Consider the following 10,662-nt stretch of genomic DNA (forward strand, 5'->3'; position numbering starts at 1 on the left):
CAAAAGGAGAGAAAATTTGGAAAATGAAGCATGCCACCTTAGGCCTAGCTTTTTTGTGGGTATCTGCAGGTGGGCGTGGCCCTCGGGAGCTGACTGTGGCTTTTCTGCGGTTCTCTAGTCACTGAGTACTAGCTATCACCCTTTCCTGGTGGAGGGAAAACTGAGCAGCCAGGGGCTGGTAGAGTGCATACAGGGATCGTGGGAGCCGGAGTTCCGATCTTACATCTTCAGAAGGTGTTTCCTGCTCCTTGGGGCCCCACTTTGAATAGGAAGTTTCTTTTGTTAGATGAAGGGTTCAAAGGTGTTACATTGAACATTGGAAGACTAAGGGTACACACTTCACATCAGGTCCAAGAAATTACTAAAAGTACAAATTGTTTTTTCTTTATGAAAATGAATCTAGGGACCAGAGAGATGGCTCAGAGGTTAAGAGCATCTACTGTTCTTCCAAAGGTCCTGAGTTCAATTCCCAGCAACCACATGATGGCTCACACCATCTGTAATGAGATCTGGTGTCCTCTCCTGGCCTGTAGGCAGAAAAATGCATATATAATAAGCAAATAAAGTCTTTAAAAAATGAATCTAGGAACAGAGGCCACCGCTCGCTGCTTACCATGATGTCCAGTGATGTGTCTCCAGGAGCAAGCTGCACACCCTGTGTCCTGGTTTGTTGAGTCTCTGGAAGCTGTCTTGCAGCTGTGGAGATAATTCCACAATGAAGTTAGAACTAACCACGGCCTTCTGCTGAACCCGGCCCAGGGACTAAAAGGCTAGGCCGTTGCTGTTGGGAGCAATAGGACCTGCCACCTGCCACCCCGGCGGGGTGCACATCTCCTGAGCTAAGCTCTCAGGAGTTAAGTGTGAAGCCTGAAGCATCCCCCTGAGTGTCAGCACAGTAGCCTGGTGCCATGCTCTCCCCATGGAGGCTGTAGCCCATACAGCAGAGACTGGTAGAACTCCAGGAGGCTGGCCAGATGGCCTTGCCACTTGTGTGTGGCAAGTTGGGAGACTTGAAGGGAAAGAGAGCCACAGTCCTGCCACACCCTCAAGACTCTGGTGATTGGTGACTCTTCGTGCTGGTTCTGCCGTGTGTGCCCTCCCTCCATAGAGGATGGCTGGTGTCTTCCTTCCTTCTTTCCTCCCTCCCTCCCTTCTTTCTTTCTTTCTTTCTTTCTTTCTTTCTTTCTTTCTTTCTTCCAAGACAGGGTGTTTATGTAGCCTTGGCTGTCCTGGAACTCACTAGATTGACCAAGGTGGCTTTGAACTCAGAGATCTGTCTGTCTCCGGCCCCTAAATCCTGAGGTCAATGGTGTGCCTGGTTCATTCTGAGAAACAGACGCAGAAATTCCTGTCTGCTGTTTGACAGAGCCGCTTTGCACACAGCGTGTTTGAGGACTGAGGAAAATGGGGACTCACTGCAGCAACGCTGTTTCTGGACGCCAGGTCACAAGCACATTCCCAGAACCCTGAACTTGGCTTCAAGAGGACCCCTGCATCCCTCAGGAAAGCGGCCTCTTACAGGAGAGTCTCTGCTGGGAGGCCTCTAATGAAACCCCTTTGGGTGACATCCAAGAAATGCCTGCCTCGGCCAGCACTTGACCCTGTAATGCTATCGATGTGGCGTCCCCTGGGGCCTGAAAACTTTCTTCTCCCACTGAACCACTGAATCACTGCTATATTGAGGGCTCAGGTAAGCTGTTGGCCTGAAGTCTACTTCCTGAGTGTCTCTTGGGGTTACAGATGAGAAATCCAGCCGCTAACGGGATCCCATGAGTGTTGCCTGAGGCTGTTCCAGCAGACCTGGTAACTGTGGTGCAAACACAAGAGGACGGATAAATAAATGCAATAAACTGAAGGAGGAGGGTGTGTTAGACCCTCCTGGACACACAGCATGGAGGTCAAATGTGACATTCAGTTAAGACAGCATCTCATGACCTTGGCCATGAGGAGGCTGCGCTGGTTCACTGACGTCTGTCCAGACAGACCCTGGAGCTCTCCTGAAGACAACTGGCCATGGGTCTCAGGAGCTCCAGCCTGGCAAAGGGTGGGTACCCCTCACATTCTCCTCTCCAGAGCCCCCTCCCACACAGCTGCAGCTTCCCTGAGAAAGCTATCATGGCATCCCCATCGTTGACTTCCTCCGGCTCCTTGATCCCCTCACTTCACTCTCGCCATCCACTCTACAGAGAGGCCAGACCCTCAGGGACACCAGGACCCCGGGAAGCCCCTCCTCACTACAAAATAGTGATTTTGCAGATTTGCAAAAGCTCGGTGACTCCAAGCTGCTCCTATGTGGAGGGGACATGTGGTCCTGAGAAACTGCCTCCAGAGTAGACAATTTCCATAATTACGCTCCCCAGACCCTTCCCACCACGTTCAGCTGACAGCTCTTTCGGCCCTGCCAAATGGGCTTGCTCGGGCTCCCCCTTTTAGCCCACACCCCCCACTCTGTTTCTTCAAACATACAAATACTCACACTTCACAATAAGTAAATGGTTTTCTTAAAAAAAAAAAACCCTCCCCCTTTCTTTTTCATGAAGCAGATGGCTGGTCTCAGGAACTTGGTGGGAATTAGGCTTTCTGATTTTCTAATAATTTTCAGCATCTCGCACAAAAAGCACAAGCTCATTTTCATTCTGATGTTAAGTACCATATGGCCCATCATCCGTGGAACATGGCAGCTTCATAACCAGAGTAATGTGGAAGGGAGGAGCTTCCTTACGAGGCCAGTGTGAATGAGCCAATCGGACTCAAGGGCGACTGCCATTTGATAATAATATTGTATATGGCAGAGGCCTAATTATCCCTCTTTTATGGTATGTGTTAATTTTCTCTGCCAGTTTCCCTAATTACAACTGCCACCCAAAGGACGACTCTTTGTAAATACTCCGTAAACATTTGAAAAGACAGTGTGTGCACGGAGAAAGCCGTGCCCGGGTTGCGGAGCTGTCGAGAAGATTAGCTGACATTTCATGTGTTTGTCAATTGCTCAAGCAGCCAAGAAGGACTTGTTACTGTATGGAAAGAGCCCTTCCTTTCCCATGACATCATGGGCGTCCTGTATATTCTGGGACCACTGTTTTGAGGGACAGTTTTGGTTTTTTTTTTTTTTTTTTTTTTATGGTTGCCTTTTGTTACTCTGAAGTGAACTGTCCCGCGAATTCTGGCAAATGTATATGCCAGCATTATTCAGACCCAGATATAAGAGTGTCTCTATTGTCAAGCAAGTTCCCTTGGTGCCCCTTCTCTGCCAGCTGGTCCCCAGCTTTCCACTGCTCTCTTCCATGGACTTGGGGATGGTTTTGCTTGCTCTCAAACTCGACACGCACTGGGTCATAAAGCACGCCTTCCTTCTGCTGTGTCTGCCATTTTGACGTTTTGCTCCCTTCCCAGTACACTCGAATCGGACATTATCCTTTCTTTTAAGCGGACATTTATAAACACAGCTTCATCAGGTGCACTTCTGGTACGATGAACGCTGACCCAGCACGACAATCTTATTGTTATGTGCAACGAGAAACTTTCATTGTTCATAGGACAGCGGGGACAGGCAAGATACCATACACTCAAGTAAACTTTAGCTATTGTTTAAGAATATAAATTAGAAGTATGTATCGGGGGCAAGGATCAGCGCAAAAGCCCCACCCTCAGCTGGTTTTGTTGAGTGTTTTACATGTGCATTTGTCTAGCTTTGTGTGCTTCTTGATCTCCCCTGGCGTGGCTAACACCTCAAGGTGGCTTGGGTGGGGATGCCTAGGCTGAAGGTATATCTGGGGTTAAAGCCAGAGTTTCAAGTCAGGCACCAGGACTGGCTGGTGGCCCTAGCTAGTTGGGAGATTGTTTTACAATAGATCAGGCAGTGGAACAAGAACCTGTCAAAACCGAACACTGTTATGTCAGAAGACTGGTGTGAATGGCGCTTGTAATCTCACCGCTAGGATGGCTAAGGCAGGGGGATGAGGAACTCAAGTCAGGAAGACCCTGTCTCAAAACAAATGAATGAAAACCAACAAACCAAAGGCTCCAAATTTCTTTCAGTTCTATTCCCAAAGTTATTAATTCAGCATTCAAAAGCCAGGGGAACCAATACCGGCAAACCAAGCAGTCTGTTTCCTTAAATGCCCACAGGGTGCTTTAGACTGGCCACACCAGCTGTGGAAATCATTGGGTTTTTTTTTTTTTTTTCTGCACCCCCCCCGCACTGCACCTGGCACCGCGCACTCGGCTTGGTTTACGATAAATCACACAACACTGCCGGGTTTGCTCCAATGGATATGAGCAACGTCCTTCTGGTCTGCCTAATTCCCTTTCCTCCTTATAAGGACCTTGTAAAGTTGGTCCTCTAATTAACACACACACACACACACACACACACACACACACACACACACACACACCCCGAAAGATGAAAACGGGGTAGAAGAGAAGTCAGAGGCTTTCTTGAGGCTGCTGCCCCCTTTCTTTTACAGTAAAAGCTTAGGGAATCAAGTGATGTCCCCTTCTCTAGCAAAGTCAGCTATCAGGTCTTATTGGTCCGTTTTCCCTCTTCTAACAAAGAAAGATGGGAGTTTTGATTTGCACGTGGACCGAGGCTTGGGTTTCAGCACCTAGTCCTTTCATTTCACATCAGAGTCTTCGCTTGGGACCCAGGAAACCAGCGAGAGCGTAGGCTTTTTCCACAGTGAGGCCACCCACTCACGAACCCAGATCGCCTCCCTGCGGACTCGCGCCCACACTACCCGGATATCACTTCCTTTCTTCGGTTGCCGTTTATTTTCAGCCAGCAGCGGACCGGGAATTGTTGGGCGTGGAGCGCCACCATGTGGCCAAAGTCGTGCACCCAGGCAGATCCTTAAGAGGGTTGCGGGGGTGTGAAGTTGGCTCCAGCTACACATCCTTGATCACCAACCTAAACTGGGGCTAGTATCTTCTCCAGGCCACCGTCCTTTAACTGCAGTGCTACACACAGAAACAGGCTTGAGAGGTGGTTATAAATCTAAATGTACCGTGACATGCAGGGGCTCATTTAAGACCAACTTCAGCTTCCTTTAAGTTTAATTGAATCTGATTCACTTGATAAAGTAAAAGCCACCTGCAAAACACATAACCCAACTGTCACGTTGCAGACAACTGACTGTCGCTTAGATACGGGTGCTTTGAAAGCCCGGAAAATGTTAGCCGCAATACTGACCATTCCCACTGTGCCCCAGCCGCTGCCGTGAGGACCCAGGCACCATCCAGACATGATTCTGCATCAGGAGCTGGGGCCCCGCAGCAGCCCTCCGCAGACACGTGACTTTGGAGAGCCCACTTTCACCACAAGTTGGTACCCTGTCTTCCTGAAAGTGGTTTTCTTAGTTGGTTCTTCCTTCAGCGATGCTTAGAACATTCTTGGAAGTTTTATTTCACTACTGTTTAAGTGTGTGGCAAAAATTAATAGCCTAGGCGATAATTAATCCAGCTTCATTATAGCCAGTTAATGATATGGACAGGCCTTGCACTTAGACAAGTAATGATCACTTAATCATCACCTTAACGCTCTAAGTTAGAAGTGTTAAACCACACATGTGAGGTGCACTGTCTTTCAAGCGCCGTTACAGCACAGGAAGTCTGGGTCCAGCCTGGGTCTGACGTCAGGCTGAAGATGATGATGATGTCAATGATGACAGTGAGGCAGGATGGTGGCACACACCTTTAATCTTGGGACGTGGGAAACGGAGGCAAGACCTCTGAATTTTAGGCCAGCCCAGCCTACATACTGAGTTCTAGACCTGTCAGAGCTACATAAGGAAACTGTCTTTAAAATGGGGTAGAGGGGCTGGAAAGAGGGTTCCACTCGCTGTTCTCCCAGAGGACCCAGGTTTTATTCCTAGTAGCTATATCAGGTGTCTCACAACTACTTATATCTCCGGGTCCAGGGGACCCGGTGTCCTCTGCCTCCCTGGGCACCTGCACATTCATGGCATACATAAGCTCATGTATTGGCCGGGCGGTGGTGGCACACGCCTTTAATCCCAGCACTTGGGAGGCAGAGGCAGGCGGATCTCTGTGAGTTCGAGACCAGCCTGGTCTACAAGAGCTAGTTCCAGAACAGGCTCCAAAACCACAGAGAAACCCTGTCTCGAAAAACCAAAAAAAAAAAAAAAAAAAAGCTCATGTATCTATAAATAAATATGTATAAATGAATGCATTTTTATTTTATTTTATTTTATTTTGAGACAGTGGTTTTCCTTGTAGCCCTGGGTGTCCTGGAACTCACTCTGTAGACTAGGTTGGCCTTGAACTTGGAGATCTTCCTGCCTCTGCCTCCCAAGTGCTGGGATTAAATGCATTGCCATCACTGTCAAGTATGAATACATATTTTTAATTAAAAAATAAAATAATAACAGAGCTAAGCATAATGATAATCTAAGCATTTAGAATGTAGTAATAATGATGATGATAAAACATAATTATACTAGATTCACATTTAAGACGAATAAGGCCTTATGTGTCCTCAAGATCCCCCCCCCCCCCCCATGCTAACTGGTTGCTGCTCACACATCCCTCTTACATCCATCTAGTTCTGCTCCAGGGTTCCCCTGTAGTCAGTGTTTGACATCTCGGCTTGTTCTGTAATATCTCATGAATGAACTGAAGCCCTGAGCCCCCTCAAACGAGCCAAACCTCCTCCAGCATGATACAGCCTTGGCCTGAATCCCTCTCTAGCCCCCAAACCCTTCACAAGCTGTTGCCTCTTGCTGTCCGCCAATCTTAGTGCCTACACTTCACTCTGTTTATTCAGATGAGCCGCAGATCAACCCACCCACGATTTGTCATTAGTGTGGTTCCAAGCACAGAGGACAGAGAGGACTCCGAGAGAAACGGGGAGTGTCTGTGTGAGTGAGCATCCATCCACTCAGGTTAGGTCCCGGTGATTACAACCAAGAGGACCCCTGCTGGCGGGATGGAGTGCCTGCTGGAAGTGCCTGGGAGCTGACTGTAGAGCAGGAGAGAAACTTGGCAAGGTCCGCAAAATCTTTCCCCGCTAGCCTCTTCTCCCTAAGAAAGACTTTCCTGTGACAAAACTCGGGTGACATCAAGGACCTTCTGCAGAGCTTGCTGCCATCCTTCTGGCACTTCACACTTCAGTGCAATCTTGTCATCAATGTCCGTCCCACCCACAGAATTAAAGCCAGGCAGGCCTCTATTCATATTATAATCCCAGACGCAGGATAGAGTGCTGCTCAGTATTCTGGGCCAAATGACAAATAAATCGACAAAGACACAATGCCCTTTGCCCCACCCAAGAGAATATCCATCATATGCTGGCATCTTGTGTGGCATGAGATCTATTCAGTGTCAAATCTGGCTAGAGGCAGATAGCCACTGGGGAAGCAGGCTAAACCACACACACACACACACACACACACACACACACACACGGATCACAGAGAGATCCAGCCCAGGGGTTCCTGGCCATATCTGGCAATGTCTTTGGGTGAACACTATGATCCCAGGAGGAGAAAGATCAAACAGGATGGAGAAACTGAGGAGGCCAGGTCAAGCAGGAGCAGACAGGAGGCCGGAGAATGCCTCCTGAGGATGGACAGTTCAGACTGATTATCACAACATCCTGGAGACTTGCTACCTCTTCCTCCAGCTCCTGCAACTTCTCAGGAGGCTGCCTCACCTCCTCCTTCCCACCTCAGCCCCAGCCCATGGTCGATGCTTTATCTCCATGTGATCAACTCTTTCAACTTCACCTCCTTTCCATGGCTGCCTGTTAGAAAACCCCACCTTTCCATCAGGAGCATCTCTTGGTTGTGCACTCCTTCCCCACATTTCTGATGGGCTGTTCTTTGAATGCCTGTTCCCCGACACAACATGCCCCTCTGGAACTGTCTGCTGGAGCCTAAATCCATCTTTCAGGACTCCAGGCACCCACAGAACCTCTCTCTCCCCAAGCCTAGGCTACATAAACTCTCTATATTTATAAATTTCCTGTGCAGGTAGAGACCCTGGATGAAGCAACAGGATCTTGACTGTTTAACCCAGGTTCATGCTGATCTCTCCTTTGGATTGCCAGCTACTGAAGGAAAGGAACTGTCTTTATTCTACATAATGGCTGCTTAATAAAGACCCCATGGAAGGCCCACCACTCTTCTTCTTTGCAGAATGGAACCACCATATTCATCTACTTGGGGGTTCTGTATAGCTGGAGTCCTCCTGAAACTGGAAGCCATCTGGCAAGACAGAATCGACTCGTAACATAGGGTAGGAGGCAAAGGGATCTGGGAATAGCAGCTCTGCCAAAATGAGCTTGTCACTGAGCTATCAGAATCAAGTGTCAGTGGTGATCAAGTCAAGTTCATAAGGACTAGACTACCTTGTGGTCCTGAATAGGTACAGTTGAAAATGAATGGCCTCCCAAAGATGCTCACCCAACCCCAGAACCAGTGAGCATGACCTTGTCTGGCAAAAGAGATTCTGATATTTTATTAAATTAAAGACCTTGAGATGAATCAAGTATCCTGAATTACCCAAATAGGAGAGACTGATATTATTGCAAATTTTCTTATAAAAGAGAGGCAGGGATCCAAATGAGCAGTCAGAGCTCTGAGGAAGAGTCTGGGGCCATGCAAAGAAAGGTCCACTAGCCAAGGAATGCGGGCATCTGCAGAGACTAGAGAGGGCCTCCAGAAGAAACAAGCCCTACCACACTTAATCAATATGGCTGATTTGGGCTTTCTCACTTCCAAACTTTAGGAGAATAGACTTGTGGGTATTGTATGCTTTTATATTTATGGTAACTTAGCCGGGCGGTGGTGGCACACGCCTTTAATCCCAGCACTCGGGAGGCAGAGGCAGGCGGATCTCTGTGAGTTCGAGGCCAGCCTGGTCTACAAGAGCTAGTTCCAGGACAGGCACCAAAAACTACAGAGAAACCCTGTCTCGAAAACAATCCAAAAATAAATAAATAAATAAATAAAATTTATGGTAACTTAATTTATAATAATAACTCACTTGTGATCGCTATTGAGATAGTAATTTGTGATAACTTATTAATAACAGCAAGAGACAAATCCCTATAAAAGGTGCAGGGTAGACAGCCTCCTGTTAGAGCCACGCTGGCTTAACACCAGGTGGCTGTGTTCTCAGCTGTCGCATAGTAACCCAGGAACAGGAGACTTACATGGGGTCATAAGTTATGGGTGAGTGGACAGGAGGCCAGTGGCTAACATCCAGGGACTCTCACTCTCTTTTGAATTTCTTTCTTTCCTTCTGTTCTTTCTCTTGTGCATTTACATATTATGAGCCCATGTGTGCACACATGTGCATGTGTGTGCGGGACAGAGGACAATCTCAGGTGTCTTTCCTCAAGTGCCACCCACCTTGCTTTTTGTCTGAGCTGGGTCTTTTATTGGTCTGGAGCTCACCCATCAGATACTTTAATGGACCACGGGAATCCCAAAGATCCGCCAGTCTCTGCCTTCCCAGCGCTGGGATGACAAGTGTGCGCCACCAAACTTGGCTTCTAGAGATTTGGTTCTACTTAAAAACAATTTTTTTTGTTTTTTTTTTCCATTTTTTTATTGAGAAAAGGAGAAAATAAAAACAAGTTTCCACCTCCTCCCAGCCTCCCATTTCCCTCCCCCTCCTCCCACCCTTCTCCCCCTCCTCCCACCCTTCTCCCCCTCCCCCCACTCCTCTCCCCATCCCTCTCCAGTCCAAAGAGCAGTCAGGGTTCCCTGCCCTGTGGTAAGTCCTAGGTCCTCACCTCTCCATCCATTTCTAGGAAGGTGAACATCCAAACTGGCTAGGCTCCCACAAAGCCAGCACATTACGTAGGTTCAAAACCTCGTGCCATTGTCCTTGGCTTCTCATCAGCCTTCATTGTTCGCCATGCTCAGAGAGTCCAGTTTTATCCCATGCTTTTTCAGTCACAGTCCAGCTGGCCTTGGTGAGCTCCCAATAGATCAGCTCCGCTGTCTCAGTGGGTGGGTGCACCCCTTGTGGTCCCGACTTCTTTGCTCATGTTCTCCCTCCATCTGCTCCTCATTGGGACCTTGGGAGCTCAGTCCAGTGCTCCAGTATGGGTCTCTGTCTCTATCTCCATCCATCACCAGATGAAGGTTCTATGATGATATGCAAAATATTCGTCAGTATTGCTCTAGGATAGGGTCATTTCAGGTTCCCTATCCTCAGCTGCCCAAGGAACTAACTGGGGACCTTGGCTTGGGCATCTGGGAGCCACTCTAGGTTCAAGTCTCTTGCCAACTCTAAGGTGGCTCCCTTAACTAAGAATTGTGCTTCCGTGCTCCCCTATCCAACCTTCCTTTATCCCCATCCTCCTTTTTTCCCAAGTTCCCCCCATTCTCCCTTTCTCCCTTTACCCTCCCCATCTCCCCTTACCACCATCCCACCCCACCCCCAAGATCTCAATTTTCTCCCCGGCCATTTTGTCTACTTCCCATAGCCAATAGGACAACTATATGTTTTTCCTTTGATTCACCTTCTTACTTAGCTTCTTTGGGATCACCAATTGTAGACTCCGTGACTCTTGTTTATGGCTAGAAACCAATTATGAGTGAGAACATCCCATATTCATCTTTTTGGGTCTGGGTTACCTCACTCAGGATAGTGTTTTCTATTTCCATCCATTTGCATGCAAAATCTGAG

The 10,662-nt window shown here is 48.1% G+C and overlaps 1 protein-coding gene across 1 annotated transcript in view; it reads right to left on the reverse strand.

The window, feature by feature from the left end:
* LOC121458314 (guanylate cyclase soluble subunit beta-2-like) overlaps window positions 1-631 on the reverse strand; it is a 55,384-nt gene extending 54,753 nt beyond the window's left edge. Inside the window, exon 1 of the mRNA XM_041667515.1 lies at window positions 614-631. Coding sequence (XP_041523449.1) covers window positions 614-616 — 3 coding nt within the window. The 5' untranslated portion in view covers window positions 617-631. The remainder of the gene's footprint in view (window positions 1-613) is intronic.
* Window positions 632-10,662: the final 10,031 nt, after the last annotated feature.

The sequence above is a fragment of the Microtus oregoni genome, unplaced genomic scaffold (assembly GCF_018167655.1).
Source record: "Microtus oregoni isolate MIOR12 unplaced genomic scaffold, Mior012 000001F_ref0000356, whole genome shotgun sequence".
NCBI lineage: Eukaryota > Metazoa > Chordata > Mammalia > Rodentia > Cricetidae > Microtus > Microtus oregoni.